General features: G+C 39.0%; 1 protein-coding gene across 1 annotated transcript in view; it reads right to left on the reverse strand.

Moving 5' to 3' along the window:
* Nucleotides 1-19760, reverse strand: part of Skap2 (src family associated phosphoprotein 2) — a 153385-nt gene that overhangs the window by 35615 nt on the left and 98010 nt on the right. The window contains exons 7-9 of the mRNA NM_018773.2: nt 14521-14645; nt 13590-13653; nt 13108-13242 (exon numbers count right to left, since the gene is read on the reverse strand). Coding sequence (NP_061243.1) covers nt 13108-13242; nt 13590-13653; nt 14521-14645 — 324 coding nt within the window. The remainder of the gene's footprint in view (nt 1-13107; nt 13243-13589; nt 13654-14520; nt 14646-19760) is intronic.

Raw genomic sequence — 19760 nt, forward strand, 5'->3', positions numbered from 1 at the left:
CTGTTCCTAGGCCTTCCTCCTCACAGTCCTCCCAGAATGCCTGAGAGAAGTAGTGCCTAAGCATCTCTCTGGTCACTACTTGAGCTGCTTGTGCGACTCTCATATCTCGGCTTATTTTTAAACAGGAAATGTATCATTTGCATACTGGTTACAACAGATTCCCAGATGGTAGCCTTCAAAACTCAGTTACAGTCCTGTGCTCTTCACATGTTCTCTTCCTATTGCCTTTAATGAGTGAGTGGGCACAGAGCAGAATGTCATTTCCTGGGGAATGCCTCATTTGAGATGACTAGCACACCAAAGGGACTGGTAACCCAAGTAGGTCCTGTTGCTAAGGATAGATGATCCATCTTTAATGGTACAAAGGACTGGTGAAATGAGAGCTTTTCATCACTCATTGGATTCTGTTACATAAATTCTTCTGAGACTATGCTCCCTGGATGGTAATGTTAAAATCCAGGGAAGTTTTGGGCAATCAGGCATGCTTCAATATTGACAGCATACAATGTGGCAATCATTCTTTTCAGTTTCTGTGGTGACTGGTGCTATTAGGACAAGAATGATCTTAAAGATACCTTCTTGGTTTTTCTTTATTTAACTAGAGTCCACTAACTAAAGGCTCTGTGCTGCTGAAGGTATAGTTTCTTGAATTCTAAGGAAGAAGGTACTAACTGAAGGATATGCCAAGTAACACAAGGGTTGTTTCACGTCCTGAGCCACTTAAAACAACCGTTTTTATGTCTGCCAAATAGCTGTATGAAAAGTGAAATGACAAGGTTTATATCACACCAGATACTGATTAGGAAAAAAAAAAAGCCACCAGGGCTATGTGATTCATTCCAAAGTCATAGTCATAGTCAAAGTCACAACAGTGCTATGGAAGTCTGGAGAAGCAGAAGCCAGTGCAAGCTGGGACAGGCAGAAGAGGTTTCTCTGGGTAAATGCGGTTTGACCTGGGACTACATAAAGTGAGGAGGGCCAAGTGCAAAAGTGAACTCAGAAAAGAGAAAGCGACTGCCTTGCCATGCAGATGGCAGGGTGAACAAAAACCCCAAGTTGGGAAAGGACCTCGGGAAGCTAAGTCAGCCTGTTGTAACTAGAGAGGCTCTGCAGCCCAACAGACTGGTCAGATGTGAGACTTCAGTCAGGCTGCAGAGGACCTCTGAGTGCACTAACCTACAGTTGACAGACGGCCATTCAACACATTTTAGAGGAGCAGAAATATATCATGTAAGAAGTGTCTGCACTCCCTTGTCTTGCAAGTGCCTCCCTTGTTAAGTGATCTCTGGAGGAGTTTTGAAGCTTATACACATTGTCTCCACACTGAGATCAGATGTTCTGGATTCATCCAGAACAGCACTGGGAATGATAATATGGTATTTGTCATTATATATGTCAGTATGTGGAGCTATGCCATCCTATACTTACAAAAACACTGCATTGTGCCCAGGAAATGTACAGAATTATATCATCATCTTACTTATTTATAATGGAATAACCTCAAAGCTCTATCCAAGTGGGTTACAGAAAATGCTATTTTTATACTATTAAAATAGAATGGCCTGTAAATATACAGACCCCAAAGGCAAGTTTTTATTGTTTTTGAGCAGTGACTGTGAAGACTTGAGACAAGTGTGGAAAGAGAAAATATGTTCTACATTAGACTTTGGAAATGGAAAGAATGAATGCTGAATTTTTACTTCGTGGTCATTAGATTTCATATATTTGTACCTGTGATCAAGTTAAGGTGTATTTGAGAATCTAGGTTATTAATCTGCAAACTTAGCATCGATTCCATATCTAATAAAACACATATTAGAAAATAGAGATCATGGGCTGTGGGGATAGAAAAATAAAAAAGCCGAATCATTATATCTATTTACCATTTCAGTGGAATCTCATCCATGAATTAGTTCACCAACTCAGCACAATGGTTTAGTTCAAGGCAACAAGATCAAGCACAGAGCACATGAGGATGGTGGAGAGTCTGTCTGTCTGTCTGATGTCTGAGGGTCTAGGTAGCACAAGTGAGGCTGGATGATAGATATAAGCTGGACTATGGAAAGGGCTCAGGGCCTGGCCAGTGAGTTCCAACTTGGTAAATACTTGGCATTGGGAACCAAGAAAGGTTGCCAACCAGCATATCACCAAGACCATGATATATTTAGAGTCAGTCTATTGTCAGTATCTAGAATGGACTATCAGGGTGATGGTAGCTCTCATGATGATCCAGGGGAGAAACCATGAAAGCCTGAGTGTACGGAGAGTCAGGATAGATGATGCTTCTGGGAAGAATTTGTAGGAACTGGCAGTTAATCTGATGGGGGAAAATGATGATTGAGGAAGGATTCAAGAATGAGTTTGGGGTATTTTACATTCTTTACTTGAGTGACCATTGGTTCTGTTAACAGAAATAGCAGTGGGGGTAAGGGATGGGAGTTGCTCAGACAGAATGTAGAGAGAAAGAACTTTTCAAATCCCCAGATTTCTCCTCATTAGCTGCATCATAGTGAGAGTCTGATGGTCTGGGTGACCTTATACTGTCATATAAGTCTCACTTTAGAAACTCAGCAAATGTCTTTCAAATGTCACTTAGGCATAGGAACTGATTCTGCCTTACAAAGGGCCTGGCTGAGCTGGTTCTTGCCTCCAGTCTCCCTGCATGGATCCTAGGGTCTCTGGTTCTCTCAAATGCACAGTACCTCAGACCCAGATCTCTAGGAAGAACTTTGGGTTTTTTTCTACTTTCCAATTATACCAAGGAGTTTTCCATTTAAATGCCATCTTATCCTTTGAAATGGAAGTAGCTACTCCTTCTCAAGTCATCCTCTTACCTTTGGTCTTGGCATTCTTACAATAATCTGTAATAAGCTTTGACACAGGGCATTATTTATTTATTTATTTATTTGTTTATTTATTTATTTATTAGCCTAGGTTGGCCTTGAACTCACTATCCTCCTGCCTCAACTTCTGGAGTACGAAGATTGTAAGCACTACACGTCTAGCTCTATACTTATCCTAATAGAAAGTAAGCTTATCATTTCTATGTCTAAATTCCCTGCACTCTCATGAGAATCTGGCATTTGGTGGGCTTTCAATAAGTATTTGAAGAATAAAGTGAGCCACATAACAAGAGAATACATGAAGGTAATACACAGAAAGTATCACTATTAAAGAAATAAAAGTTTGACTAGAAAACAACTGATCTGAAACAATCAGCCCCTGAGCACTCACTGGAGTGCTGAAGTTGTCACTTATACACGGGGTCTGAGAGGTCTCTATAGGCTCCCTTGTTTGAAAGACTGGTCTCCAGCCAGCGGTGCTGGGTTGGGGGACTGTGGTATCTTTCAAACATGGGACCTAGCTAGTGAAAATGGGTTTTGGGACTGGGTATGCTTCAGATGGGGATGCTGACGGTGATATCTGCTTCTGGTGATTTGGAGAAGACGAATGACTTCAAAGAAACCATTTTTATGATGGGTAAGGACACAGAACCAAATTTCAGGAGCTAAGGGTGAAGAGGGGAAAAAGGTATGAAGACAGGGACTAAAGTGAGCTCCCACGAGTGTGTGCACACCAAGCAGAAGAGAGGAACTAGGCCCATGAACTGGAAGCAGGGATGTGGAAAGGGGGCCAGACTAGAAAGCAGGAGGGATCCATCTCCGAAGACCTCGAAAATGCCCTTCGCCTCAGCCACTGAGTCTCCTCGTTCTGTGAGAAAACTTTCTGACCCATCTCAGTTTCTGTAAGGAGGAACAAGGGGGGCAGTGGATATGAACTGGTATGAAGTTGTCTCTTGTAAGACTCTAATGAAGTTCTACTAACAAGAAACACATCTATAAATGAATGCTTTCTTTGAAACAAAATCAAGGTAAAGCCTCACTTAAGCTTAATTAAGTTAGCTTGGATTTTTTCCCACTCTGATGAAAGCTTTGCACTATTCAACTACAGTCCTTGCTGAGGCCAGAAATGAAGAGTGCTTATATTTATCACTGACACTTTGTTGAGCTTGTCCGTTCTTATTAATCACAGCTTTAAAGTAAGCAGCTGAGATACTCTTAGGAAGCTGATATTCCCAGCTGACCCATCTGCACAAACAGTGAAGGCTGATACTCTCCTGCTGCAAACGTCTCCACAGATGCATGTGTAGCTGTGTGCACACGTGTGTGCATGTGTATGCTTCTGAGTCCTAAAAGAAGCAAGTGGTTTCTGTGTAGCAACTAGAAACTTTATCAAACTCTATCTTCTGAAAACATGGAGAAGCAAAAGCAAAAGCTGCCCATGTCTGTTTATATTCTCCATGGGAAGAAAATCTTATCTGAAATATGAAGTCTCCAGTTTAAAGGCTTGGAATGAAGGTAATTAGAAGTTAATGCCTTTAGCTGGTGAGGTTTCTTGGTGATAAGCGATAAGGAGCTGGTTTGTGTACAACACAGCCCTGCAGCGTGACTACCTAACCCTCTGGCACAGTGTTCGGATTCTTCATCTAAGGTTCACAGGAATAATCTTAATGGGTCAGCCCCATTAGTGCAATTTTTCTTTTTGCTTTCTAGATGTCAGCATTTTTGTTTGATTGGTGAGGCTGATATTTGCTTGCTTTCTAGTTCAGAATTTTTAATATGCACACTACTGGCTTCTTTAGCAACATAAATATGTGTCTGAAAATTTATAATTCAGTGACTAAGTAAACTAAACAATCAATAATCTCTAGAGATCTACTAGGATCTTTAAAAATTGGATCTTTTTGTAAGGTCCTTCTTTTGTGTCTTTCAGTCACCCATGGCACACCTGACACATTGGACTGTAGTCTTTCTCTGGATGCTCTCTCATTCCCAGCTTGTAGGTGATGAATACTTCTGTTTGCTCATTCCTTACCAAACCCCACTACTGTGGTTTAAAACATGATACCCAAAGCTTCAATCTGGACCATTTCATTCTCTCTAAGAACCACATATTCCCATTAAGATTTCTCAACTCACAAACTATTCAGAAATTCATTTTACACAGTCTCTAAATACAGGAATACCAGGGTGTTTTTAACTAACTTAATATAAATATTGGAGAATAAGATTACATTGCTCATTATAATCATTATTGTTACTTGGAGTATGGAGACAGAACCCAGGGCCTTACTAGGCAAGTGCTCAACCCCCAAGCCACACCCCCTGGCCCCTGTAAAGAATATAGTCTATGTAAAATGCATTGGAATTTGTTGAGAATAAAATTTGAATTTATAGGTGGTAATTAGTATCCATGACTGTTTTCTGTGTGTTCAAGGAATAGAGATTCATTATTATTTTCTGGGCTTACTCATATCTTTTAAAATATATTAGATTTAGCTGACTAATTTTGTTGTCCAAATCTTCCCTATCTTAACTAAATTTCTGCCTCCTTAGTCAGCCAGTTTCTGAAAGTGGTGTGTTAAAAACATTCCTCTGTGGCTAAAGAAATGCTAAATTGAGGAATTTTTTTTTAAGTCTTATATTACTGATTTAAAGTGTATGTAGTCAGATAAAGTTTTGTCTGTGATTGTCATTAATCATTATTCTAGTGTAGTTTTCTCAGTTTACATCTTAAAGTCTACATTGCCTGATATCAATACCACCACAGTAGCGTTCCCTGGGAAGGGCTGTCTGGAGTATTCATTTCCACTTCCTTACTTTGGAACCTACATGTACCTTTGTTTCAGGTATATATCTTCTTTTTTTTCTTTTTTTTTTCTTTTTTTTTTTTTTTTTTACAAGGAGGAAATGTAATAACAAAGTAATATATTTTAATTGAATATATAAAAGAAAAACATACAGAGCCTGAAAATATGAGTTTCAGTATATACTATTTCCAGATCTATATATTTTATACTCTAAGTTTCTTTTCCCCATATTTTTGTCATATAGTTTTGTACAATATTTTGTTGCAAGCTTTACTGAAAGTGGCAAGGAAATTGATCCCACGAACTCTTCTGGAAGTGACTATTTCCATGCCAATGAAGATCTGCTTTGCATTCTTTTTTTTTTTTTAATAAGGTATTTTCTTCATTTACATTTGCAATGCTATCCCAAAGTCCCCCCCATACCCTCCCCCCCCCCGACTCCCCTACCCACCCACTCCCACTTCTTGGCCCTGGCATTCCCCTGTACTGAGGCATATAAAGTTTGCATGACCAATGGGCCTCTTTCCACTGATGGCCGACTAGGCCATCTTCTGATATATATGCAGCTAGAGACACGAGCTCTGGGGGTTACTGGTTAGTTCATATTGTTGTTCCACCTATAGGGTTGCAAATCCCTTTAGCTCCTTGGGTACTTTCTCTAGCTCCTCCATTGGGGGCCCTGTGATCCATCCAATAGCTGACTGTGAGCATCCACTTCTGTGTTTGCTAGGCCCCGACATAGCCTCACAAGAGACAGCTATATCAGGGTCCTTTCAGCAAAATCTTGCTAGTGTATGCAATGGTGTCAGTGTTTGGAGGCTGATTATGGGATGGATCCCCGGGTATGGCAGTCACTAGATGGTCCATCCTTCTAATCATTCTACTTGATTTAAAAAAATCTAATGTGATGTCTCCTCTAAGAGATCAATTAAGTTACCTCTGTAGTTATTTTTACCACATTACCTCTTTGCTTCTCCCTTTTCATCTCTTGTCTTACTTTTGGCCCCACTCTTCTTCATAGTCACTCTGTAGCCTCTACTGCATGATTCAGTATACAGAGCCCCAACTTAACCCAGTAACTTAACTTTTTACTCTGTTAGTTCACCTCTTCTGGAAATTGAAAAATAAGGTTTATTTAAAAAGAAGCAATGAGTAATGACACGCTGGTTCCCCAGCCTTTGTGTTTACAGCTGCCCTTGCAGTCTCAGTCTTTCCTATATGTTCACAGCTAGGGGCCAAGCTGGGACTCCATGTGATGTGTCTTTCCCTCAAAGTTCCTCTTCTAGACTTAACAATCTGCTGTTCACAGAGTGGAAGGCATTCTGCATATATGAGGCAGGGACACAGAGATAAGAGGAGGGAGTGGATGGAGCAGGAGAGTGACAGAAAGGTGGCTTGAAAAGAAGTGTCATATTAGAATTATACAAGCTATTTTTAACAGTATTTCTATGCCAGAAAAGCACAAACAGCTAACTCATAATACATGAGTATATTATATACATGTAAGTTAAAACCTAGGAAATTAAAGGTTGTAAGTAAATGATTGGACCCAAAGAGGCAAGGTAGCTGCATCCTTCAAGGCCTACATGCATATGACAGGGTAAGAGCAATGCTTGGCCTGTAATATGTACACAGGGGTATGTCTGAACTAAAGGCAATGAAAGCAAACAAGTAAAACAGGAATGGAAAGAGGGGAAGAGACTGAGGACAAGAAGGAATGAGAGAAGCAAGCAAGAGGAAGTAAAGAAAAAGCCACGGAAGGAAATGAATGTAACAAACAAACAAGCAAACAAATGAATCACATTTCTGTTTAAACTATGTAACTGCATGGTTTTCAATGGGCATAAGGGGATAAAAATTCATATCACACTATTGATTAAGTACTAGGGTAGGCACAGCGTCTACTCTGTTATATACATCGGCATTATTTAGTTTCTTCTAGATATAATAAAGTTTGAAAATGAAGACTTAGCAGTAACAACAGGGGCTGAACAGGCAGGGTCAGGGCCAGTGGAGCTTGTGGAGCACACTACGTAAGACACCTTTTGCTAACCATCTGTGGAGGCTGTTCCACAGTTCCCTGTCCATTTCCAGTTATAGAGAGCAGCTTTGTCTGCTAGATGCCTTCTTGGAAAATAGTCCGAAGAGCTCTCCTCCTCTCCAGACATGTGTACACCCCAGGCAGCCCTGGGTCTGCTCAGTCTCCCATCTCTAGGATGCCTGGCCCCTTTGGAGAAGGGCAATTCCCAATCCAGAGTCTAGTCTCTCCTTTAAAATCAGGACAACAACCCTATCAAAACAGAACAAGACTCCACCTCAAAATGTCTCTTCCTTAACAGCAGTTTCAGAGGAAAAGAAAATGTTTCCTCTGTCTTTGACATTATTCCTCTTTGTCTTTCTCATTTTCCCAAACAGATTTTTAATACTGTCCAGGAACAAAATGGTGACAGAAAAATTGAGCTGATCTATGAAGACTTAGGAACATCCTATGTAACTTTTTATTTTATATATTTAAAAAGATTTATGTTGTACATATAAACATGAATAAAACTCTAATGTGGAAATGAGGTACAACTCTTCATAGCTCAAGATATAAATGCTAGTGGAGATAGAGCAAACACATCCCTGCAGCCAAGGCTTCACAGCCTCAGTGCTATTGCCATTTGAGCCACATAATTAGTTTTTAATGGAGCTTGTTTTGCCTACTATAGATGTTTAGGTTTAGCGACATCATTTTTGGACACATGCATACACACACACGCACACACACAGAGCAACAGGTGATATTTTCTAACTCACAAAGATGAGTTATTTGTCTCTACCAACAAAAATCTACATGTTTTTGCATGCTCATAAATATTTAGGTTCTTATATATTATCATAAGTATTTGGGTTAATGTATATTTTTTCATAATCAGGAAATTTGTTTGCAATGCCATCAGCAACACATGGCAAACAAGTTGTATTCTAAAAATTCATATCATTATTATAAAATAATATAAAGAAGATTAAAAATACATCCACAGTCACCAAAAATAAACAAATAGGTAGAACTCTTGCACAAAACTCTGGGTTCAACAAAAATGCATTGTGTGTTTGTATATGAGTATAGATATATATGCATAGGTGGATAGGTACATAAATAAGTACTATGTATATATGGTGCTCATAATTTATAAATTTTTTCTTTTTTATAATTTCAGATAATCCTCTCAGCAGAGTGTGAGATGGAAACCATCTAAAAACTTAACTCTAGTCATCTACTTAGGAGAACATATCTAAATGTGGAGACAGTATCACCACATTTACTAAGTTCAGTAACTTTGTTTTAAAAACAAGAAAGCCAATAGGCTTCTTGGATAACAGCACTGAGATGCTAAATACACCATGGTTCTATGAAAGTTAACTAACGCCCTTCCATTGCATTCCAAAGAATGAATGAAAAAAACTGAAGTGTGCCACTTAACCGAGTGTCACTTATGACAGTGTTAGTGCTGGAGACAGCCAGGGCCCGTGGCCCTTGTATTAACTGGGTGTTATGAGTGATGGAAGCAAAATAGAGCTAAACTGGACTGGGGGAGGTTGCAACTATTTATTGATCAAATTTGCATTTGTGCTCACTTGTTGGAAACTACTTCAAACTTAAGTACTCGAACAGTGGTCTTTTTATGTATACATAATAGTTTCATTGAACAATTTATAGCAGCATTTTACTTTACATTCCAGTTTAGATGCAGATAGTTGGACTGAATGAATTGAATGAAGTGTAATTGAGTGACCAAAGAATAAAGACACCCTCTGCTGGCTCCAAATAGTCCAATCTGTCATTAAAGTTAAAAAAAAAAATGAGCACACACACACACACACACACACACACACAGAGAGAGAGAGAGAGAGAGAGAGAGAGAGAGAGAGAGAAAGAGAGAGAGAGAAAGAGAGAAACAGGTTAATGGAATAGAAATTTGTCTTCCTGCTTTGCATTGCCCTCTCTCCTCTAGTCCACTTGACAGGAGACATTTCAAGTTCAATTCCCCAGAAAGTGGTACAGTTAATAGACTAATGGGTGTTACCGTTCTTGTTAGCCAGCTGATTCTATTCAATCTGTGCCTGGAGAAACTGTGTTGTTATTAATATACCATTTCCTGCTACCAAAGGGAAAAGGTCAGGCAACTCACTAAGCTGAGGAGGGGAAGCTAGGTTGGTTTCTAAGACTATTTCCCAAGTATTGTTTTGCCTTTCAAGATTCACAGTGAGACAGAAGTGCTTTTCTGTAGTTCTAATAATAAACTGACCCTACATTCTGAAATTGTGAGCTCATTATTATGTCATTAATCAGTTCAACATACTTTAGCCAATATATTAGTTGTGGAAGCAAATGTACATTATAGTAACATCACAATGTATGTAAATGCAACTAGCTTATGCTAATAAGTAGTAATAAAACAGACAAAAAGACGGCAAAACATTGGGGTACTTGAAGAAAAGCCAAAAACTTTCAGCCTGCCCACAATACATTCCCCTAAAAATCCCTAAACACAAAGAGATCTAGAAATTTATTCTGTTCTTTTCTGAAGTTAGTTAAAAATTAATGAATAAGAAATTAAAGAGAAAGCCCTGCAATAAAGTTGGAATATTCTAACCAAAAAAAAATTCCTCTGGAACTATTTACAGTCCCACAGAATTATAAACATTTTTCAAGAAACATTTTACAACATAATTTTAAGCAATGTTTTCTTCTCACTGTTGCGACTTTAGGTTTCTTTCGTATTAAAAATATACTTCCTAGAGCAAGAACTCGCCTTATTCAGAAGAGGGTTTTGCATTAAGAGCAGCTTGTCAAGGCTTAGGCTTCTTCAAATGCATCTGTGTGCTCCATCTCTCAACTCAGGGGATTCATTTTCAACAGTATATAATTGACAGGAAATTGTGTTAAAATAGAATTATTATTTAACTCTGAGAGCATAACCAATTGGACTTTGGAGACCAACATTCCCTGTACAGAGCTGGACACACCAACAGTCTGCAGATATGCCCGGAAACCTCAAAAGACTTTTACATTTCAAAGAAGCAGTGAATGCAACAAGTTTGAGCCTTAACCCTGAAAGAGAGATGCTTTTCAAAATTAAAGTTACCTTCCCAGTTTCAATATTTAAATGAACAAAACTATAACTCTGAGATAACTTTAGGGCCTCCTATGAAAAAATCCCTTCTGTAGCTGCAGGCTTCAGTTTGACAAACCTGCTGAACTGTGCAGATGTTGAAATGGCTCTCAGTTACACAGGGGAGAAGGGAGCAGGAGACATTCCACAGCTGCTTACAGCAGCTCCTTTCCCAGGGGCACAGTTGCAGGCTCTATCAAGCTCAATCACTTTGTACAGCATCGGGGGATCCCAGGCAGAGGCCAAGAAGCCTCACAGCAGCTGAAATTTCTACTAGCACTACCGCAAGAAGTAACACTACTTAAAGAATAACCACTTTTTTCCAACATTACATGGCATTTGGCCAAAAACCTCTATGTATGTGGGGGAGGTGGCGCAGTGAGGAAGAACATCTGCAGTCAGAGGATGTTCTTAAGTTTCAAGCTACTCACAGGAGATCTCCCTCGAACCTCTCCTAGAGAAACAACTGAATACTTGATCTTTGTTCTCAGTGAAGTTCTTTCTTTGGGTGGTGGGGAGAGAAGATCCAAGTTGAAGAATCACAGAACTTAACAGTTAACTCAGCAACTGTAACACAGTACATTGACTGTAAAGTCTTAAAGGGTTGAAATGTGTGTGGCAGTAAAACCATGTTTAAGGCTTCATGCTTCAGTTTTACATCCTCAGTCCTGTCACAAGTCCTTTTAAAGCCTAAAGTAACTGTATTAATGATGTGGTGACTAAAACCAAGCAGCCAAAGAGATTTTCTACCTGAGGTTAAATGATGCTGTGGCTGATGCCATGTCCCCAGGATGAACCAGGAAGTGGGGCTATAAACAAACAACTACAAAACAACAGAAACCCTCATGTTACTGTTCTCATCAAATGATACTTTTGTGCTAAGTATCCTCCTGTAGGGTGGTAAGATTTAATGCATAGATGAGCAAGTACTTTTTAATAATAGCCATCATTACTATTACATGCCCAGAACATCACATAAACATTTGTACAAATTTACCAAGCATAACAATGAAAAATAATGATGTTAGGGTCTGGAGAGATGGCTCAGCAGTTAAGAACACTGGCTATTCTTCCAGAGGACCAGGGTTCAGTTCTCAGCACCCACATAGCAGCTCACAACTGTCTGTCACTCCAGTTCCAGAGGATCCCATACCCTCATACAACATATATGCAGGCAAAATATCAATGCACATGAAATAAAAATAAGTACATTTAAAAGATAATAATGTTATGTTTTATTGTGGACTTGGACAAGGAAAGAGTTGTGCTGAATTATCTCAGTTGATTCTCCCAGCAATATTATCCCCATTTTATAGATGAAGAGATCACAATATCATTGAACTAATACAGTTAGAATTTAAGTCTATGCTATGGTTCTTATGTTTTACCGACTGTGATAAAAATGACTTTTGAACATTAATTTGGAATATGTTAAATACTTTAAAATCAATTTTAAAGATGTATATTATAGTACTGCATTGCCTAATCAGAGAAATCTACATTGTTTCTAATCTCCTTTCTTCTCTACTGAGTTCTCTCTCTCTCATTGGATATTTTCTTTATCGCTCTTAATAGGCAGGGAAAGGGCAATCTCAGCCTAGAGTGTTAGTCACACTGTTCTCAGTGTTGCTACACTCCAAGAATTCTAAATTTCAGATTATTAGTTTTCTGTTTTAGACACCATACAGTCACAGAGCCAGTAAGTAATTAATTCTGCTGTAAACCAACTACTGAAGTATAACAACACTTTATCAGGCCTGAACTTTTAAAGTAAGGAAACCTGATTTCCCATTTATGATAAAATACCAATTATAAAACATTCCTCAAGCCTCAGAGACCCTTGTTTACAGTTCAATGCCATTCCTCTAAGACAGTGCAATGTAATCCAGCAGAGAGGACTAGGGAGCAGAAGGCTGGTGACATATGGGATGTGCACAGAACTTCTGGTAAATGGAAGTTCCAAGACGTTAAAAAAAAAAAAAAAATGATGTGTGTGTTTGTGGAAAAAAACTGTAAGGCAAGTCAATTTTTTAATTAAAAAATTATGTAGCATAAACAATGCTAATGAGGCAAAGGTCCCCAGAGATGAGGATTGTCTCTGCTTCACTTTTAGGTCCCTTTCACGTTCGTACGTGTGCAGCCACACTTGAAATGTGTCAAGCAGAAGTCCTTTCATAAACGAGTTTTCTTTGTCCTTGTAACAGCTCACCATTTCCTACTCAAGGTGTCAGTCTGACAACAAATCCCCCACACAGCACACATGTGGCCGGAAGGAGAGCATCGCCACAGCACACGTACCTGGGAGCTCCTCATAAATCTCATCATCGATTGGCTGGCTCCTCTGCGGGCTGCTGACGGCAGCAGGATGGTCAACGTCATCATATAATTCTCCTCTTTCCTCATCATCCTCAGGAATAACGTCGGATCCCAGGTCTTCAGAGGACGTTTTGAAAAGCACATTAAAAAATAATGCAGAAGAGATTTAATTCTGTGTTTCTTAAATGAACACAACTCTGAAAACTGTCATCTACGTGCTACCATTGTAGCACTTTACTCTTAATTTAAAAGCATTTTAAATGGTCTTACAAGTGTATGACACTGAAAATTACCAACTGTATTCAAGGGAAGATACTCTCATAAACTCAAGCGAATGGACCATATCAGCCATTCTCTTGATCGCTCTCACAGAGTTAAGGAAGGCTTTATATGTGAAAACCCAGGTCAACCCGTTATTAAATTAATACGTGAGGGATGTGAAAACATTCAACTGATGTTCTTACCTTGTAGTATAAATTTCAGCTGCTGGACCCATTCCTCAGCATCTTTGGGAGAGGCTGCTGTAAACTAATGAAAAAATTCAAACAATAAGGACTGGAGTGGTAACCGCAATCTGGAAGGTGTGCTGCATTCTTAACATTTCTTAAAAGCATTAGGATTCTTTTCATGTATAAGGGTACTGTTCTTGCAAGGATGCTTCTTATAATGTACAGTTAATTTTGACAAATTTATGTAATTGAAGCAGAGGATGATGGATTTGAAACTCTGATCAGCAGCTGGCAGCTGCACAGGGAAAAATGCTGCTTCTCTTCATCAATGTCAAAGGCAGAACTGATGAACAAAATTTGCCCTTGACAATTAGAAGACACCCATGAATTTCTTTAGACTGCTGGGTACAGTTTTCTTAAAAATGTTCTTGTCAGATTCCAACACACTACCTGACAACTTAATTAACTGGCTTTCAACTGCAATCTCAGATATTTAAAACTTATTAAACATACATTCCATATTGATGCCTGGCTGATGGCTCTTGCGTTGTAGAGCTGATAATGCATCTTTATCTTCATTTCCTCCCACACCCCAAGCAATACAATATGCATTAATATTCTAATATTTTCCCTTTGATAATTTTATTCTTACTGCTATGTAATTCTTTTAGGAAATCACACAGTTCTATTAAAGTAGATATAAAATGTTACATGTGATGTTAACTGATAAATTATAGATTCATTTGATCTTTTCCAAGGATATAACACTTGAACCGATCAGAAAAATTTTAATGTATTTCCTCTTTATATGAATGTTCAATGTACAAAACAGGGTTTTTATTATTAACATGTTGGGGAAAGCTGTTTTAATAAAACGTTAATGTCTTCATAAATGAAATCAGGACGTCTTATCAAGTTAATTTCAAGGCAACGTTAAAATTCCAACCTGATAGATACGTTTGTCGGGAGCACAGATTTCAAAACAGCAATCTTTCTTTCCATCCTTCCTAAGGGTGTTGTTCATTCTGACATCATAGCCATCTATTGCAAATTCACCTTTCTGTTGCTTGTCTATAGAAGAGAAAAACAAAGTTAGAGTTTCATTCACTCAAGGTTTTTATTTGTTGACACAGGAGAAATTTTAGTCAGCTACTTTAACAACTCTAAATGTAGAACTATTAGGGAAATGGAGGAAGAGGTCTGTGGTGCTATTCAGAAGGAAGTGTGGAAATACACGGGGGAAAAATCTAAGCATCTTAAATGTGCTAGCAATTTCAGCTTCACCTGAAGTCTACTTGAAATCTGCTGGACGTCCCTACCCACTGCTCTCAGTCCTCCCTCAGCACTGCCACGGCCTAAGCAGGCCTTTAAAGCAAACTGTATTTTTTTTTTTCATCTTAAAAGAAGAAAAGGAAGCAAATGTGAAGCAAAGCCATGAGGATGGAGAAGAGTGATCAGGCAAATAAAGAAACATTACTAAAAAGAACTTTGTATAGCCAGTCAGGGGACAGGGAGCTAGAGAAAGCAGACTGGAATCCCATCTGGTACATTCAAAAGGAAAGGTGTTTTTAGTTTAGACAGATATTATTTTAGAGATAGATAAAATGGAACAGAAACAAAAGATTTAATACTCAAAAACTAGGATGATTAGCTTTCTTCATTCAGCTAGGTTGGGCAATTTTGATAGAAAATTTCCCACATTAGCACACAATGCTGAAATTAGAAGTGGGACAAACTGTCTCTTTTACTGATCTCAGAGTAAGGACAGAAATGCTTCCATAATGCAGAGCTAGCCAACAATAAAATATAGATCTTTTTTTCTTAAATACAATAATTTAGCACCTGGAATAACATCACTTTTTAAAGGCCATGGAGATGCTATTTTACCCAAAATATCAAATGAGAAAAAAAAAAAAAAGAGTTAGACAAATATAACCTAAGCCTGAGCAATCTATTTGCTCATAATTTAAATCTGGGTGAGTAAAAAATTCCAGTTAATATTTTTGTGCTTCATTTGGTTGAAAAGAAATCTATACTTAACTATAAGGTTTATAAAACTATACCTTGAAAATTACAGACCAAGTGTGTGCCTGTACATCAGCAAGAAACCCAAGGCAAGAAGATCCGGAGCTCGAGACAGGCTTACACTACAGTGGGAGCTCCTGCCTCAAAACAGAAAGGACAAAGAAAGGGTACCACAACACTTTCCAATATGTGGTCCTTCGGATACCAGGAGATTCCACGACCATCTAGGTTTAAGATTCTTTTTGCTGAACTGAACACAGTTAGTGCATTTGGGGATGTAGTTCAGTGGCAAAGCATCACCTTACAAAACACCCTCAGTACTAACAAACCCCAAAGCTAGCAGTCTCATGAGATTATGTAGACATGCCTTTCTTGAGGCATAGTGTACTTACATACTGTCTGAATTTCTAAGGGAAAATGTAACCCATGCAGCATGCGCAAACATGACTCATCTATGAACTCTTTTATCCAGAGAGACATTCCTTTATGTCTGGTGCTCTCCAGACATATTGTAAAATACCTAACTGGAAAAATCCTGAAGGGAGAGTGAAAAACAGTAAGTGGTAAATAGATTTGATTCTTTCTCCATTCTCAAAAAAAACTAAACCAATTATTCAACAAATTTATATTAAACACTTTCAGTATGCCTGGTAGTATTATAAGTATGTTAAGACAAAAGTTATTAATAGCACACATTATCAGATCTTTCTCACTGATATAAAAATATATGCATTACAAATGTAGGTATTCTACAAACACCAGTCAACAATCCACTTGCACTGTAAGAGAAAATTAACTTCCACTACAAAAAAAAAAAAAAAAAGGAAAGAAAATAATAGAAGGCAAAACACTAAAGTGGTCCAAAGAAAATTTGAAGGATTTTCTTTCAACTCACTCCAGAGAAACAAGATTTTAAAGGCTAGATCTGGATGGTTCAATCTCTACTCACTCCAGTTACAAACTTGACTCTACCTCTAGCTTAACTCTAATTTGACTCTAAAACTCTCATCCTTGTAACATGAGAGATGCTGACATGCATAAGGAGGGAGTCCTACTAGGGATATAAAGTCAGTAGCACAGAGAAGAGCTGGGGCAGAGCAAGTGTGCTTCCCATACTAGCATACTCAAGAATAAGGTACCAAAATCATGTGACCTCAACTCATACCAGCAAAGCCACTTTATACAGCCCCTCCCCAAAACATGCCAGGCCACATATTTATCTTCTGTTTACAAAGAGGAGAACCAGAGAAGCCATGATTGGAATTCACAGTAAACATTCCAGATTATACAGACACACTGCTGTAGGACGAACAGAAGAGGAAACTCAAACAGGTAAACGTAGGTGCCAGAGCAAGATCATGGAGCCTGGGAAGTTGCTCAGTCCTGCACGTATCAGAACCTTAGCTGAATCCCAGAACCTAAGAGAAAGTCAGGCATTGCTGTACATAATGGTGGTCTCCACACTGGGAGGGGAAAACAGGAAGATACGTGGGTCTCAATGGTCAAGCAACTTAGTCTAGTCAAGGAGACACCAGCCAGTGAGAGAACCTCTCTAAAACTAAGGTGGAGGAGGAAGCTGACGAGATGACTTACTGAGTAGCATCACTAGTTGCTCTGTAAATATGAGAATATATGTTTGAATTCCCAACATCAGTACTACAAGCCAGGTGTGCCTGCAACCCCATCATTGATGGGTTAAGACAGGTGGATCCTTAGAGCTCACTGACAAGCCAGCCAGCCTAGACAAAACAGTGAGTTTCTGGTTCAGTTAGGCACCCATCTAAAAGCAGTGAGAGCAGTGATAGAAGAAAACTCTCCAAGGCCTGCTCTGGCCTCTGAATGTGCACCCACCCATGTACTCACCTGTACAGACCCCTCCCCTATAAAAAGAGACAAGTAAACGGCTCCGGAGGCTTTTATGTCCACAGACACAGTGAACAGAACCACTCACAAGACTGTACACTCACGGTCCCATCTCAACAAATAGCACCTCTATTAGTGCCCGTCTCTAAATGAGACAACTGGGTACCATTTTTGATTTCTCCTTTTCTCTCCATCAACTTCCTCCATGTTCTCCTGTATATCTACTGCCATCCACCAGCATCCAATTGGCTCATCTACTTTTTTCTGCAACTATACTATTTTCTTCTGCACTGTCTCTCAAAAACATGCTTAAAATAGCAATTACTAAGATGACCATGGTGGCACATGTATTCACATGAACATGTTTACACACACACACACACACACACACACACACAGGAGACACACACAGGAGACACACACAGGAGACACACACACACACGTGCACGCACGCACAGTAAAGAAAACCACAATTTTCTCTCCTGTCATTTTAAATATGGCAAAACCATGAAACTGAATAATTCTAAATCATTTAGGACCCTTGTAAGCGAGGGCATTTATCAAATGAGTCTTTGTAGCACCTAAGCATCTTTTCTGATTTTGTCCTGAGATTACTGAGGACGGGTACCATAGCTTCCCACCACAGAAGCTGGAGAGAGGCAAGCAAATGCTGCAGTCTGAAATCTCAAACAGAAGAAGAAACAAAAAAATCAGGAGAGTTCAGAATCCATTCTCTTGGCAAAAACAGTGGCAGTGCACAGTGGTGACATCACATGTCAGGCAGTGCACAGTGGTGGCATCACATGTCAGGCAATGCACAGTGGTGACATCACATGTCAGGCAGTGCACAGTGGTGACATCACATGTCAGGCAGTGCACAGTGGTGGCATCACATGTCAGGCAGTGCACAGTGGTGGCATCACATGTCAGGCAGTGCACAGTGGTAGTACCATATGTCAAGCAATGCATAGTGGTGGTATCACATGTCAGACCTGGCCTTCTGCTGGTTTTCTTTTTGGTGGGAAGCTGCTTCTACTGCTTGTAAAAATGTAAACCTGGTACAAATGCCTAGCACATATAAACATGTGTTTGTCAATATTTGATGCTATCTGTCAGTTATACTTAGGGTCTTTTTCCTCTGTGAACAAGTTATATTGTTTCTGTAAGTTCTAATGCCTGATAGGAGGGAGTAGAAAAGATATCCCTCAATATTAAACCCCTTCACTAAATTCTTCAAAATTCCTTAGCAAGTTATTCTAGGACTTCAGTTAAAGATAAACGAACACTCTCTTTTTGTTTATTTAGCTCACAGAAACAAAGGTGATGGTGCTTTAAATACACTTTTTGGTGTTCTGGGTTATACATAAAGACATATAGAGTACTATTTGATCTGGAAAATATTATCAGCTACATATATTTGTTACATAAAGGCCCAGGCCTATGAATGTATGAATACATTTATGGAGCCAAAGGAAAGTATTTTCATTAAAATTAGAAGTTTGGCTAACATAGGCTGGCAAACAGAAATTTCTACCTATCTTCCCCCACCCCTTTTTTTGACTTCTCATTTTCGAATAACAGTAAGCTATAAGCATAACAATGAGGTAGTTTCTAATGCAGCATGGTTACAGTTTGAATGTGGAATCTCCCATCTGAAGGCTTGTGTGTGACTGGCTGAGACCCCAGCCTGCAGGGCTACTGAGAGGTGGTAGGACCTTAGGAAGTGACCCAGCAGAAGCTAACATTAGGTCACTGAATGTGCTCCTTTTAGGGAAGCAGTAGGATGCTGCTAAGTTCCTCCTTCATCTCTCCATCTCGAGGAAATGAGCACTCCTGCTCCACCAGAAGTTCTCACCACAAAAGCTCCTGCTCCTATCACAAGCCTAAAAGCAAGGGATAAGTGACTATGATTGAAGAAGCTCCTAGCCTGTCAGTCAAAACACAGGTGTTTTTCCCAGGCACTTCATTTCAGTAATACACGTATCTTTTTCTAAAATACTTAAAAAAGTTTTTTTTTTATTTATCTTTAACTGATAGAAAGAAACATACAAATATCTATGGGGTAGTATGTGATATTTCAAGATAGACACAACACATTCTCAAGCACAAGTGTAAACTCTATATTTAAAAACAATATAAAGTAGCTGTGAATAGAAATAAGTTATAGGCTTTTTTTCTGAAATTGCTTCTACGTTCATCCCTCTATCTAGTATTTTCATCTAAAATTGACATTCTAATAACCACGCTATGGGGTCCCGGAAATGTAGTCCGTTGGTAGAATACTTGTGTAGCATGCAT

Source organism: Mus musculus, chromosome 6 (genome assembly GCF_000001635.26).
Source record: "Mus musculus strain C57BL/6J chromosome 6, GRCm38.p6 C57BL/6J".
NCBI classification, from domain to species: Eukaryota; Metazoa; Chordata; class Mammalia; order Rodentia; family Muridae; genus Mus; species Mus musculus.